The 16,443-nt window shown below is 37.8% G+C and overlaps 1 protein-coding gene across 1 annotated transcript in view; it reads left to right on the top strand.

The window, feature by feature from the left end:
• Positions 1 to 16,443, top strand: part of DISC1 (DISC1 scaffold protein) — a 190,006-nt gene that overhangs the window by 82,890 nt on the left and 90,673 nt on the right. The window contains exon 8 of the mRNA XM_075707503.1: positions 2,772 to 2,960. Coding sequence (XP_075563618.1) covers positions 2,772 to 2,960 — 189 coding nt within the window. The remainder of the gene's footprint in view (positions 1 to 2,771; positions 2,961 to 16,443) is intronic.

Here is a 16,443-nt window from a genome sequence, read left to right on the forward strand (position 1 = left end):
TTAGACCAGAAGCTCAGCTTTGGTCTTAGACTATTAATTTCTTAATTTTGTTGTCTCTGTACAGATTTTCTGAGTGAGCAGTCCCATTAGCTTCAGTGATTTTTGAGTTTCCTGGGAAGAGTTAGGACTGACTTTACTTATCTAATGTTACCCAACTAGAACTCTCGCAGTGGTAAGGCTATATAAAACTTAGCTCTGAGTGGTTGACAAAGTAACAGTTACTGTGTTCACTTAGGCAAAATAATTTTTATCATCAAAAAGAGGAATTTTAACATTTTCAGGATATTAGCAGAATAAAGTATTTTGACACGTCTTCAGAATGTTTCTACAGCATCCAATGTGACTTTGTCTCTTAACAAACAAAAAACCCCAGAAGGGCATGTTTCTTAATGCTGGCAGCTAGGGATTATATATTAATTTTTAAATCAACCTTCTTATGGCATTTAGAAAGCAGTTATTTTGGTTGCTGTGATTGAGGTCACTGATGGCACTTGTGGTGCCTGAGTTTGTATACGCTCTTCTGAATTTTCACTGCAGACTTCCAGACATTTCTGCTGTCAGGGGGAGCTGCGTCAGTCAGTTTTGGCTTTTGGGTATATATATCTGATGCCATTTCCTCATAGCCTCAGTTTTGATATAAACTTTCCCTCTGGGAATTAAGATCCATTCAATATGTATAAAACTTTCATATTGTAATATCATACCTTTTTCCTTCCTGTCTTCTGAAATGTAAGGGCAGGCCCCAGATTCTAATGAAGAATCTCTTGCCTTCATGTTTTATTAAGGCTCTTGTGCGTTGGTGCTTGGGATGAGTTCAGGTGAAGTAAAGCTGCACTGTTTAATTGTAAGTCTCATTGCCTTAGAAGCATCTGAGTATCTGCCATTTTTCCAGTGATTTTTGTCTTGCTTATCTTGCTCTCATGTTTTGCCCATTTGGAAACATGTGACAGATTAAGATGATAAAATTTGTGCTGTTGTTTCCCAATAAATGCACTGGTAAGCTATAAGATCCTACTTTTTGTAAAGTGTATTTATAGTTATTGAATTGTATCATTCTTTGTAAGATAGAACTGGCAAACAGGAGTTTAGCTGAGAATTAGAAATAGGGGAGTTTTGAACTCTTAAAAAGAAACATAAAAGTCAGCATTCACTCTTAGGCTCTGGAGTAATGGATCCGCTCTCAGCAGCTGGTGGTGGTTTGCCATCTTCTGACCAGTGTAAATACTTGCGTTCTGTTCTTGCTCCCCATTCCTGAAGGAACTGAACAGCAGCCAAACAATTCCTGTTGAAGGCTTTGTGACTAACACTTTTGAGACACCAGGTAAAAAGGATGTAATGCCACAGTTTAGGATACTCTGATGTGGATTTGATGTTTTGGATTATGTCTTAATTTTCTAAAATACACAACAGATCAATTTCAAAGTTTAAAAGCAACAGTTTATTACATTCCTGAAAAAAAAGCCAAAGGACACCTTTATGTCTGAATAATGCTGGTGGTATTATAAAGTTATTTCAGGAGTCTGAAGTCATTGTACATACTTCAGAAGCTGATGAGACGTCTTATATGTGCGACTGGATGTGCTTTACCCTAATACTTGCTTCAAGGCTAAATTTTCTAAATGCCTTTACTTACTAGATATCTTTACTTATCAGATCATATCACCATCATACCATAAATTTTTGCTAAGTTAGGATGATTGCTAGAGTTTAGATCTTGTGCTAGAGATCTTTTGTCATGTATTGGGCAAGTCTACATGCAAATTATCTTTGTCAAGTGTTCTTTAGATTACAGTGGGGTTTTTGTAGGTTTTTGTGGTGTGTCGTGTGTCATTCCCTGCCCCCCCTCCTCCTGGCCAAGTAGCTGGATTATTGAAAAGGCACAGGTACGGCTGTATAAATGTAGCATTGTAATAATTACTGCTATTTTAAAATCATTTGATAGCTGAGCATCTCACTGTCACTGTGCATTTATACTTAAGATTTTTCTGTGAAATAAGGAAATGTTTCTCTCCAGGTTCTTATAAAAATGGTGTTCAGAAAGCTTAAGTGGGCAAATGTTACTAGGCTACACTGTAAAGCAGTTGGGAGTTGAACTTTTGACTCTGGATTGCTGTCCAAAGGAGCCAAACATTTTTAAAAACTCCAGAGCAGTATAATCTGGTGATATTGAGGTGTTCTGCCCTTCTCTGAGGTTTCATGCTTCGGGCAGAGCCAGAAGTGGAGAGTTTTGACTTTTAAATATGTTCTCTCAGGGGAACATCTCCTGATGGTCTTTGCATGGGGTGCATGCAATTAAGAAATGCAATGTGTCATTTATAAACAGCCTTCTGATGCTTGTTATGAACAACAGCATAATGCTGCTTTGTTCAGGGAGGAAATACTTCAGGATCTAGCAGATTAATAGCATGTATTTCACAAGTATTGTGAGTTGAGGTGTCCTCCAGTACAAGAAGATGGTCTGACAGATCACATCGCAATGATCAATGAATTACAGTATGACACTTTCTGAAGTGTGGACCTTAGGAAAAGGTTTTCTCCAGAAATGTAAACTGAAAAACGTGCTACAGTTGTGACTCTTTTTGTAGTATGTTGATGAAATTGCTGCTTGCAAAGTGGGTGGCCCCCCCCCTGCCCCCAATTGGTCTTTCAATTGCTGTTGGGAAGTATAGTTGCTTAATTTCCCTTGTTTGCTGCGTAACCTACTAATGTTGCAAGTGTCTGCTTTGTTGTCTCTTTCCTCCCTCTTCCCCCTACCCCCACAAAACATGCAGGAAGTAATTTTGGTACTGCGAAGGATCTGACAGAAGAAATAAGATCATTAACGTCTGAGAAGGAGGGGCTGGAAGGACTTCTCAATGAACTGTTGGTTCTGAGTGCCAGAAATGTCCGAAAATTAGAGAGAATTAAAGATGATTACAGCAGACTGAAACAAGAACTTGAACAAGGAGAGGCTGCCTTTGGTAAGTAGTTCACAGGCTGTTACAACTTTTGCTCAGTTATGTGCACCTAGAAGTCTGCTGGGTTTGATGAACCGTCCTGCATTTCACAAAACATACTGATTTTTCTGAGGAAAGTTTGGCCAGGACCTAGATAAGCAATATGCTGAATATGCTCTCAGCTGTTTCCATTGCATGTGGGGGAGGTTGAGGGGGAGAAGGGATATCCCAGCAATATACAGCTTTTGGAGATCTGTCTTAGCCCAGTTCTTAAAAACTTTCTTTTCTAAGTCCATTTTTGTAATAATGATGATACTCTGCATTTATTCACATACAGAGAAACATATGTAGCCTTTTATGTGGAAGCAGTAGATGCAGTTGTCTGTGACAATAGAACCATATTTAGTATATATAACTAAATATTTAGTGTAAATATAACATTTGATGATGAGTCTGAATGTATGAGGTACAAGGGGTGCCTGGTTCTGAAGGCAAGAGTTCTCTTTGCAAATTTATGCTTGGGGGGGGGGGGGGGGGGGGGGTTAAACAGCTTGCCAAGCACAGCTCACTTATAAATATAAGCAGTGTGCTTGTGTTGTAGTGTCATGGTGGAATTGATGAAGTTCTGTGCAATTACTGGGAAAGCTACTGACAACAAAATAGCAAAGTCATTCCTAGACTTGGCTTATCCTCTTGTCTGCTGTACCCTCTCCTGCAGTTAAGTAGATAAAGTGGCCTTGCTGCTTGATTAAATGAAAAGGCCGTATAACGTTTAATTGACTACAAATGTACAGTTACTATAGTTACCTCGAAACAGCTAAGTATAAATCTGGGGGCTACTTTAAAGCTCTAGGGGTTTGAAATGTCTTTCCTTTTTCAGGATCTTATGAGCAGGAAGTTGGTTGAAGAAAGTGCCTCTGTTTTAAGAGTATATGAAGTTTCTTCATAGGCAAGTGGATAGGCAAGAGCTGTTTTAGAAACGAGAAGTTTTATAGGCAACGGAATATGTGTAAGACAATATTTTAAAGATGCATAGAGGAATATATATGTATACATGCTCACACTCTACTAGATAAGAACTTTCTTAGAAACTAGATGGTTAAAAATTTAAAAAATGATTCCTCAAAGTAGTGCATTGTTACCTAAGCCGTGTGATTCAAACCCACATCAGGCAATACTTCCTCACTGCTTGGATTTGCAAGTGAGTTGAAGGGGGTTCTGACCTTCCAATCTGTCCATTTTGTTGCTCCTTTGTTTCTAGGACAGTTAAACTTCCTATAATACACATGCACTTCTCATTTGTATTTTTCTTCAGCAGGGTTTTAAAGAAAACCTGTGCAAGACTGTTGCTGAAGCAACAGAATTGGTTGCAGTTCATAGATTCTTTTTTTCCCCTTTGCATTTATGTAGCTGTAATGAGGTACCTTCTTGGTCTGACCTCTCCTGTCCTACAATTCATGACAATAAATTGCAAAACACTGGGTGTTTATTATGTGGATTGTTCTTCTAATTCATTGTGATTCTGTAGGCATAAGGAGAAACTTATCCTTGTGTAAAATAATCAAGCGCATACTAGTTGGAGATACATAAATTGAAACCTGAGATCTTCAGATCTGCCCCCTTACATGTAACCTACACCATTTTCTCCTTTAACAAATGGAAACGAGTTTGATACCAACACATTCAATTGAAGAAAAGCATTCTGATACTCTCTGGAAAGTAGTAAACAGATTGTATCTTAAAGATGGCATCCACTTTTACGAACCGGTTGTTATTTTGTACAGTACTTTCATGTTTGGAGACTAAAACATAAACAATTGGAATATGATTTTGCTACCATTTGTTTTTGCTGTTGTTCAAAAGAACTGGAGATAATTGCGTTGGCTTTGTCTGCGCTGTGAAAGGTGTGATTTGTGTCAGGGCAGCCGAGCTGATTTACTGCACGGCCTCAGGCTTTGTGGTTCATTTAAGCCAGTAAAATCCATGTTGCTGCTGAGTTGAGTGGTTTTGCCTTTTCCTCCTGTTCCTGCCCCATCCCATAGACCAGCTGAGTGCTGACCAGAAACCTGATGTGAACGGGGCGTTAGCACTACTGTGAGACCCACCAGCCTGTGGTGGGAGTGCCAGCATTGGCATAAGGGATGCAGCAGGGGTGTGGGGCTTGTGATGGAGAATGTGTTGACCCGCTGCTGTTGGTGACGCTGTGATTTTGGGAGAGTGTAGCCTGGCATGAATATAGCTCCTAAAACGCTTCTGCTGCTTGTGCTAGTAGTGCAGCATGGGCTCAACTGCTCTGTGCTGTGGGTTAAATTAGTATGCATGGTTGGTCCCATTGCTTGGTGCAGCCTATTCCTGGTTAGTTTGACTTCTCCCGCTATACCTACAAGCCAGGGAGAGAAATCCTTTCTCCATCTAACTTTACTAATTGAGGATGTTACTGTCCTCCAGCTTTTTGTACTGTCTGTCTGCCCAGAGTTCATTAGGGAGCCCTTCAGGCCAAATTAGCCATGCTAACTTAAACAGCAAAAATGATCTGGGCTAGGCTGACTGATCCGTGTCCTGGCGTGCAGTAGGGATGTATCCGTGCTTCTTCCTTACGGCACAGTTGTGCTATGCTTTGGCTCAACTCTTTATGAAATAGGTGTCTATCCATAAACTAAACTAGTCTTCTCGTCTTTGAAGGTTTATGCTAGTTTAAATAAGTTAGTGGGTTTATATGTCTTTCAGCATAGAAAGGAGACGCTTTTTTTTTTCTCCAGAAAAGGTAATCAAACTGACTGGAGCTGTTGTCTCCTCTCATTCTTCCTTTCGTGTTGTTTCCAGGGAATAATCTTACTTCTCTGCATCAGGAGCCCTCCTTCTTTTTTTTAGTATAGCACCTTTAAACCTTCTGCGCAGGTATTCCTACACATGGCTATTTCTATGTTATCTGGCACTTGAACAGTTATCTTTTGTGCCTGTGAACTTCCTGAAAACTTATTTTGAATTTTTTTTTTTTTAACTGATGATTATACCCTTTTGTCTGGAAAAAGTTAAACAAAGAAATTAAAATGCTAAAATATGTGTGTATGTTTGTCTTTTGTGTATAAAATGATCACCTATTTTTTACTTCATTAATAATTGTTGATTTCTAACAATAATGCAGATATAAGGAAGCAGACATCAAGGGAAGAGACTTAATCACACAATAATCAGAGCTGGAATTTTAAATAGGACGCATCATTAGCATGTTAATGAATTTTCTCACTTTGTGCCAGCTGCCCAAGTATAAAAGATATTGCAGATGTAGTGCAAAAATCAGGCTTGGCTTACTGTGCTGAGAGCTGTCAGTGCTCCCTGTAAAGGAGATTTGACAAAAATCATTTCATATTTTTAGGGATGCTCAAAAATATGTTTTTCCTATTGGATAATAGAAGCATCGACAAGTAATGCTATTTATTAGCATTTTAGGATGAATAGTACTAATTTGCCCTTTAGACAGTAACTTTCTTCTGAGGGCATCAGAACACTCCTATGAAAGTGATCAACTGTTATTGCCATTTTAACAGATAGGAAAGCCAGGGGCACAGAGGTAATGTAATTTTACCTGAAATTGTGGTGAAACTGAGTTTCCTGATTGCTCTGGCATCAACCGTGATTGAATTAATCACTTGCAATAAACAGATTTGAAATCAAGTGATACTCTGTGTGAGCTTTACATTCTTTTAGGCTGCAGGTATTTCTGTAGCCTAAGACATAATGGTTCTAGGAAAGTTGCTGAAGGTCTCATGCTTTACTGTTGAGCAGATCTGCCTTATGAAGTCAGAAGGTTCTGTTATGGCAAGGAAGAGAACTGCTTTGCAGCCCAAAACAACCAAATGCATGTTCCGGACAAGTGAAGCTTAATTACTTGCCTGTCTGCCAAACTGCTGGATTGCGCTTATAAATCCTGGCTTGGGTTGATTGGCATTTGTAACCCAGAGCTGGAAATGAAACCCACTCTCTTGTCTTGGTTTCCTCATTACCCGTACTGATGGGCAGGTTTTCCTGCCTTATTTGCTGAATTCTTTTTCTGGCTGCACTCAGCCATTTTCTGCCCCTATTACTCTTTTGGGATAGCATCTTCTGATAAATAATGTATGTATGCACAAAACTAGGGGGGGGGCTGTATTTCACGATCTAATTGCTAGGTTGTGCTTGCCAAGTCATCTTAAGTAGAATTTCTATACTGAATTAATTTCTAGACGAAATATAAAATAAAGGCTATCATGCACATCAAAATAGCTTTTTAACCCTTTTTTTTAAAACTATTGTTTGGAGGCTGATACTTCAGTCTCTACAGGTCCCCTCTCATTGACATCATTGAGTTTTATTGTCTTAGAAATTGCTTGTGTAAGTCCTAAAGCTCTTACAAGCCTGCTTGTAGAGTGAAGCTTTCTAGAACTGAACAGATATATTTATTAAATAATGAATTACATGTAGCAGAAGGGTTTCTTAGGAAGCTGGAATTTTCTTTCACCCTTGGTTTTTCTTTCTGTTGTTCAATGCACATACACTTGCACAGAATATCTCCTAGCTTTCTGTCTTCTAACAGAAGAGGAACCTATCCAAGTCCGTGTTTTTTTTTAATTTGCTTTTTAAAAATATGTATGTTCTGACTTAGCTACTTAAGAATAAAATGTGTTCGGAATGTACTTCGAAGAGTAACAAAAATTCTCATAGTCTTTTTACAGTCATTGTTCAAAAAGCTGCATATTTGGCTGTTATGGAGGATGCAATTAATTAGTCTGAAGCTTAATATCATGGACAGCAGAAACCACTAGTGGTGCTGCTTAAAGTAATACTGACTTTGCACACTGAAATATTTATGAAAAGCAGGTTCTGTACTTCATAGGCAATTGTATAGGATGTACTTTACCAAATTGTTAATGACCATTTACTGCAAAGCATTTTTATTCTCTTTTAAAGACGCATTTTTATTCTGACAGATTCAACACTGAAAGTCTTAGAAGCACATGCAGTGTGCTTCCTGCTGGGAAACCTTTCTTTTTTTTTAGTTTAAATATTTGTTTTTAATAATAGCTTCTCTAGTTCTCTTCCTAAATGATTTTTGTAGTGCTTTTTGAAAATGTTTAAAGATTATTAAAAACTTTTTACTACTTTTAATTATTTCAAAAAATATCAATTCAGTGTCTGCCTATGACATAATAAAAATTATGTCACATTTTGCTTTACTAATTTTTTTTGGGTCGTGGTTTTAATTTTTTCCTCAGTGCTGGTTTTTTTTTGCACCAAATAGGCTTTTAAAATTGTTTCCACAGTTCATCCTGTGTCTGAGTGATTATCTGATTCTAAACTGAGAAGCTGAACCTTTTGATTGCTTCTGTTTAAATAAATCATTAAAGGAGAACCACATAGCGTGTAACAGATGGGCTTCCATGAGGAAGAAGCTGTTCGGAGTCTCATTGTGTGTCCACTTCTAATTTGTGCAAGGTCATTACGTACCCCGTGTCATACCTATATGAAACGCTTGTTGTCATTCAAGGCAATGGTGAAATGGAACGGCTTATTGCTTATGTCTATGGTCATCTCTTTTTAAACAGAGATCTTGTCAGATTTAGCCAGCGTTCACTCTATTTAGCTTTCACAGAAAGTATAAAATCCTCGGTGGTGATGAAGGAATGGGACTGGCACCACAGCTGGTAGCATCCTTTATTCTGAGCTGACATTCAACTGATGCTCCAAAGTAGCGCTCTGCAGCCTTCTGTCAGGCAGCATGTAAAAAACAGGACAATGTGAGAAAAGAAAAGGAAAGAACAACAACAAAAAAAACCAAGAAACACAACCTTGCAGAGCTCCTTTTGTGTTGTCATGGCCAAATACAGCATGAGTAATTGCACTCTGTTGATCAGTATTCTTTCTGCTTTTTCATTTGAAAAAATGGTATTTCTGCATTTGCTTGGACTTGCACTGTTATGCATATTGTATGCTTGTCTGCATTTCATTGATTGTGAGCATGACTCTCATTTTCTTGGGTCATTTTTAAAGCACTTGGGATCTTTCAGGTTAAGTATATCCATATACAACTTTTGGTTTTATAATTCTATGATGGTAGTCACTGCATTTTGAATTGTTATCAAGCTTTAAGGATCAAATTCAGACTGATGGTTTTCATTCTGTGTCGTGCTTCCACAAAATCTGTATAAAATAAGTAAAGCCATTTTTTAGTAACATCTCTGTTAAATAATATTAAATTGTAAGTAGTTGAGGGGTTTTTGTGTTGCGGAATTACCTTTTTTGATAAACATTATCTGTAGAATTTAGTAACATATAAAGAGTAAGTTCTGCTAAGCATTTCCTATAACTGTGTAATACATTTTTATTTTAGACATCAATTTTCGTCAGGATTAAAAAGATTGGAAACCAGTCTGTTTTAGCATAACTAAGTTTGCCATGTGTCTTGAGTCACTTGTAATTGTGTTTCTTATAATGGTGATTATAAAGGTCATCTTGTCTGGTGTTGTTCATTTAAATATGTAAAATACTTTATGATTTTCACTTGGAGGATAGAGGTTTAGTTTATATAAATGCAATGGAGGTATTAAATTTAATCTGGCCATTCTGTATAATTAGATGCAAATATCTGTAATGCAGCAAATATGAAATACGTGTTCAGGCAACTTGAACTGACACAGCAGCTTGATTCAAAGCCCACTGATATCTATAGGGGTCTTTTGATCAGGCCATTTCTCTGTTGATGCTCAAAGGGGAGCTCCTCTTCTATCTCTTTCTTCTGAGATCTGATGGTATGAACTTTACTGAAATGTTTTATATACCAGTGTAATACTCTTTCTTTGCAGACAGCAGTATGACCTAATTACACACAGAATAATAACTCCTGAAATGACCTGGTACTGGTTTTGCAGTCATAGAGGTAATTATGTACCAGGTGCAAGAAATAGAGCTTGGTCTGAAGTTTTATGCTGCCTCTCTTCAGGGAAAATGATGATCTCATCTTTAACTAGGATAAGCAGTAAAGACATCAAGGTTTTCTAAGTTGTAGTGCCACAGAAATATAGAGTGGCTCTGTTGGAATCATGCAATCTGACTGTGAAAAGTGCTACTGAGTAACCTTCTGCTGCAATGAGGGATGGGCATCCAACCTCAGTAAGCAACTCAACCCCATCATGCAACATGCATACTTTAATGAGCTGGTGTCCATACAAACAAAGAAGCAAGCAGAAAGTTCTGATAGTATGCCAGGCAACTTTTTCGTTTACATCTGAAATGCTATTGCCAGCTATATACAGTGCATTAAACTTTTGGAGTGTGTGTAATATCAAATGACTCCTGGTTTGCTATCTCTAGGTTTCTGCATTACTCCACTTTTTAGTTTAGCTGCTTCAACTGATTGAGTTGCAACAGGATAAATATGAAGCAACACAGATGAGTGAATTTGAAATAAACTTGGAAGTGTATACCACCAATTTTAATCATTCTTCATTAAATTCTACTTCTGCAGCTGCATCTTCTGAGATACTGGGCTTAGATTGAACTTTCACTTTTTTTTTTTTAATGACTATAGCTTGTTTCAGAAGGAATGAGATGCTAAGATGCCAGAAAGCTAGGATTAAAAAAGAAAGAAAAAATAAAGTGTCTTCTGCTGATTGGACAGATGGAACACATTCCCGTATGGAATTCTAACTACTTTAGCATGACACTGGCCCTGGTGACGACCAACAAACGCTCTTTAAGGTTTGCTACTTCTTCTGGAGTTTGAGCAGATAGTACTGTCATGCTACTGTACTTTCTGTTTTATTTCATTGTGAAGCTCTTTCTTTTCCTGATGGTCTACAGCTGCTATTTCTAGATCTTGCATTAAGAGAATTCCAGTTTTGGCAGAAAGATAAAGTTGTGTCTGTCTGGAGCTGCTCAGAGGCAAGCAGAAAGCTGGAAACTGTCTGAGGGTGGTGGAGTGCTCAGAAGAGGACCAAGAAAACTGTCGACATGTAGTTACACTTAACTGATAGGAGTGAATTACTTTTCAAAGAAAGATAAATACTGCTTTCCTTGTCTCACGGATGAGGTAACTGAGATGCTCAGGTAATTGGTTTTGTGGTTCTGTTAGTTTTGCTCTTTCTTATAGGTACTGCCTGTACGTATTTGGTCAGGACCTGTTGGATGGGATTGCAGCATGTATTTGACAACTTGATCCTGCAACATTAACAGGTTGGAAGTATGAAAACAGTGTTTGGCCTCTTAAAAATCTGAAGTTTTATTGGAAAAGTCAGTAAACAGTTGGCCTAGCATTCACCAGTTTCTTTAAGTTATGTTAATTTCAGTTTTGATTCTCAGTGTCATACAGCAGGGCTTTGCTTTGTTTTCTTGGGTTTTTTGACATTGTTCAAGTTATGTTAACATGACATGATATTTTCAGGTCCCAAAAACGTGCAAAGGACTCTTTAGGATGCTTTGCCTCATTTACTTTCTTTTGAGGATAAGTATAGAGATGGATAGGATATTTAAGGAATAATGGCAGTTTGTTTTCAAGTAGCACTACAGTGAAACCAATTAGGCAGTTGTCCTTCCAAAGATTCAGGCTTTCTGCAGATTGAAGATAAAAATTAGTACAGCATTTTACATTCAGTTAATGTTTTGGATTTTATTTAATTTTTTTTAGCTGTAAGCAAGAAAATGTTGCTTTGAGTCATCTGGGATCACTGATGTAAAATCAATGGCCTAGAACAGGATTATTCTGCAGCAGAACCAGAGAGTGAAGATGTTTAACTTTTTAGTTACGGGTATTTTTTCAGATGTATGTGTTTTGATTCAAAATCTTAGCACATTCGTACATTTCCACCCAAAAGTTTTCATTCAAGACTTCTGGCAGTTTTCTTGAGTTAGAGTGTACAAGTCTAATTGTATGCTTGCATAAATGCATGCAATCTGTAAAGAATTGTACCTGTTTACATTGATGGTAAATTCACCTCAGTGACAATGAAAAGTCAGCTAATTTTCTGAGACATTACCTTTCTTCTTTGCTTTGATATTGGCTGGCAATATTCAGATACAGCACCTGGGAGCATGAACATCTAAGCAAAAGAAGCCACTGGGATACTATGCCATTTGGAATACAAGATGTCCCTCATGAAATACAGGGTTTTTTTCCAGTTTTTGTTCCTGTTGATTGTCAGATGCAGAGTAGTTAGATCTTTCTGGCTCATTCTTTCTTGTTGTTACTGGTTTAAAGGTTTTCTTTGAGGTATTTGCAAATACAGTAGTAAAGATACAAGCTAAATGAAGGTTTCTGTAATTAAGATATTGTAAAACAGGGACATTATCATCCTCAACTGAGTTTTTGCTTAGTCGTTTCATTCATTTTAAGTATATAATTATTATCTGCTGTATAGTTTGTTACTTCAATCACTACAGGTTTTCAAGCATGCTGCAGACTTTATATATGCAGAAGTGTAATCAAATCTGGAGTAATGGAAAATATTTATCGAAAGATGGGGGAGGTATAATATCTGATGATAAACCAGAATAAAAACACTGAAATTGTAATCCTCTCTAGAACAACCGGGTTTTGTCCCCCAAATTATTTTAATGCTGCATGCATTATCCTAAAGAAGGCTTTACAATAGAAAACGTCTTCCAAGTCACACCTTTTGCCAAGATACAAAAGTGGAAATACAGAGAATTTAAATGGAAGAAAGAGAGATTATTTGTTCTGACTATGATTCCCCAGAGAAAATGTATCTACAGTTCTTGGAGTTTTTCTCTAAGCTTTTTGTCTTTTTCTGTATTTCCATTAAATCCTAACTGATTTACTCTGAGGCAATGGAAATCGTGTTATTTAAAGTACCTTGTATCTCCTGTTCAGGAATTGAAAGTTTTCATCTGAGAATTTTCTTCCTCCTTCTAACCTTGGAGACATACATGGGAGTAAAAGGCAGAAAACCAAGGAATTGGTAATGCTTGGGGTCAGGAGCTGGAACTCTGTATCCTTCAGTTTGATTTCTCTTCTCACTGGAGCAGGAACAGGGAGAGTTTGCTCATGTTTCAGTTGATTTGTGCCATGGTTTTCTCGTATGAGGGGTGGAAGTAATGACTGCTTCTGTTACAATTATGTTGTGAAGTCTGTGGTCCGTGGACTCAATACTTGAGCACAGGGAGATGGTAGTAGCAGGCTGACCAGGGATTTTGTCACCTATAATTGCACAGAATCTGTGGTCCATGTGCTGCAGGTGCTACTGATTAGTATTATTTCTGATTACCTGCCAGATTTCAACTGGTAGGCTGAGACCATGTAAGAAATGTATGAAATATCTCAAACTGGATATTCAAAAGACTACTCTTTCTTATTGTTGTGTTCAAACCCTGGTTTATTTCTTTATACAAAAATATTGTAATAGACAGAATATAATTAAAAGTTTGGTGCTAACTGAAAAGAAGATTTGGTCATCATATCTGCGGAATATATGTTTGGTTTGATGTGCATGTTGAAGGCTTGGGTAAAGATAAACAGGCAGTGTTTGCCAAGCTGCATAAGATTAAACAGTTCATTACCTGTTGGAATTATCAGCTGGAAGACACATTGCATAATTTGGACTACAACCTTTATACGCTTTTGGCTGGATTATACCTCTTATCTAGTGAGGTGCACTGAAATATAATTAACAATGTAAGCTGGAAATGACAGGCTGAAACTATGTGTATTTTTGTGCAGATAAACAATCCTATATCTAGATCAGAAGTCATAGTAACATTTTCTCTACTATTTTTTTTTTTTCCCCGTTCCTGTGTTCTAAAACATTGTACAGAGGAAAATTATCTGTGCTCCATGCCAGAGAAAAGCGAATAGGCACCAGCCATGTCTCCTGTGGACTTGACTTTAAAAACCTTTAGAAAATATTAAATCCTGTGGAAAACAGCCAGAATTGCAGATCTCCCTTATTCTTGATTTTGAATGTTTTGTTTGAGAGAGGATTTTGAAAATATGTGAAGGCAGAAATTCTGATCCATTGGTATAAGTAAGAGGTTTGCCTCCAGTTTCAGCAGAGTTCAGGGTTTCACCTCTGGCATTCTGCTGTATTGAAACTGCAGTGCCTGTTTCTGATCTGAGCTGCTTGGATGCAGGTCCTCTTAATTTGATGGAACTGTTGTCCATGTGAGAAGGAGCAGAACTTGGTCAGAATTTTTTTTAACTAGAAATTCCTTCAGTTTTATCACCAAACAATCCATTTTGCAGTTGGTAGACCTTTCCTGTTAAAGAAGAAACATATTTTATTTTGTAGTATTTAAGCTAAAAGCTAATTGCTTTGATTTTAGTTCAGTGAACTTCTAGCCCTTTGACTTTTGCAATGATTTTTTTTTATTTTAGGACAGTGTTTCTCTGTAGTTAGGAGAGAAAGAATTTTCTTTACAAGTCAGAGTATTTGCAATGTGGCATTTCCAAGAGAATCACCTGTAGCATTCATTCTTGTTACTGGAGTAAAAGAATGACCTGAATGAAATACACTGCACTCGTATTTTCAGGTTTCCAATATACAATCTTGTGGGTATGTAAAAGTTCTTGTTAATTTTCATCTAGTGATCAAAATAAAAATTTGTATATCCCAGAAGAAAAATGTTAAAACCCTGGTATGAAGTTTATTCCTCCTATTCGGTACCTGTGAAAAAAGCTGTGTAAGTACCAGTGTAACATGCCATCATTCATCAGCTCATGAAGTGGTCAGCCACGTTCTCAGATGGCAGGATGTTATTGCAGTGGGAGAGATGTCATTTAAATAAGCCTTAGACGCTGACTGAACTATCCAACGTTGTATTATCCTTTTTAGCACCTTAGATGGAATTACAAAGTTGTAGGTGTGAAAATTTGTTAGCTTAGCTCTTTTTTTCTCCGTGTGCTTTCTGTTTACATGCTAAGTAGTGACAGTCTTGGGAAAACTTAAAAATAACAAAACTCTAGAGAGGAACACAACTATTCCTGCAACTTTCTGCTGCTGAACATAGCTTTTCACAGTTTCTGCAACTACTTGGCTTAGTCTTTTGCCAGCCCAAAAAAGCATGGATGGTGTGTCAGTGAAGCCTGAAGGTGCTTCATAAGCAATTTGGCCAATAGTCAAAAAGACTTTGCCTACAACCTGTCTGCAGTATGGGTTATAGACCAGAGGAAATTGAAAAATAAAGCCCATGTATCTGAATAGTTTTTGCCAATGAGGCTGGTTAAAACCACTTTTGTCAATGAGGCTGGTTAAAACCAGTTGCAGGTATGAGCCCTCTTTGTTCTGCCATCACAGGCAGCCTGAGACAGTATTGTACCTTTGTTCAGGTAAAGAGCATTCTCCGTTGCCTGGAGTTTGTCTTAAGTGAAATGTGAGCGTATTTGCACTGATCACAGAATTGGTTTGGACAGCAGTTGGAAGAAAAAAAGAAATTTTAGACTGTCACTTGAACTAGTCTTTCTCATTTTTTATCAGTTTTTTTTTTTTTTGTGAGTAGCTGTTTCCCTAATGTTGACAAATGTCAACACGATGTCCTGGTTTCAGCTGCGATAGAGTTAATTTTCTTCCTAGTAGCTGGCCTAGTGCTGTGTTTTGGATTTAGGATGAGAATAATGCTGATAACAGACTGGTGTCTTAGTTGTTGCTAAGTACTGCTTACATTAGTCAAGGACATTTTAGCTTCCCATGCTCTGCTGGGTGCACAAGAAGCTGGGAGGGGGCACAGCCAGGACAGCTGACCCAAACTGACCAGAGGGCTATTCCATACCATATGGCATCATGCTCAGTACGTAAGCTGGGGGGAGTTGGCCGGGGGGCAGAGATCACTGCTCAGGAACTGGCTGTGTTAGTGGGTGGTGAGCAGTTGCATTGGGCATCACTTGCTTTGTATGTTCTTTTATTATTATTATTATTATTACTATTACTATTACTTTCTCTTCCTCTGCTGTCCTATTAAACTGGCTTTATCTCAACCCACAGGTTTTGCTTTTTTTCCGATTCTCTCCCCCATCCCACTGTGGGGGGGAGGGTGAGTGAGCAGCTGTGTGTTGGCAGTTGCTGACTGGGGTTCAACCACAACAATATAACATAATTTTTTTTTAATATTTCTGTTTCAGATCTTTCGGAATGTCATAGGTGGCTCTCGATGGAATGAAGTCAGTACTGTAAAAAAAATTGAAGAGAATTTGTATAGCAGTCATAGGAGATTAAAGGGTTGGGAGACAGGCCTAGTCATGGAAGGCTCAATGTCCTTAGTGCATCAGCTGAGCTTAATGAACAGACATCTGAGATCATTTGATGGCAGTCTGCAACTGCCTGCTCAGAGACCAGAACTTGATAGTGGAGAGATCTTTATGATGATAGACAAAAGCAGAAGCGATCACTTCTAATGGCTAGCAATTGAAGCTTGACAACTTTAGATTAAAAAATGAGTCATTCACTTTTTAAGTGACAGGACAATTAGCTTTTGCCAGAGTTCAGCAAAGATTGTTGTAAATTCCCAGTAACTGTTTGGATTTTTA

Source organism: Pelecanus crispus, chromosome 3, assembly GCF_030463565.1.
Source record: "Pelecanus crispus isolate bPelCri1 chromosome 3, bPelCri1.pri, whole genome shotgun sequence".
In the NCBI taxonomy this organism is placed as follows: Eukaryota; Metazoa; Chordata; class Aves; order Pelecaniformes; family Pelecanidae; genus Pelecanus; species Pelecanus crispus.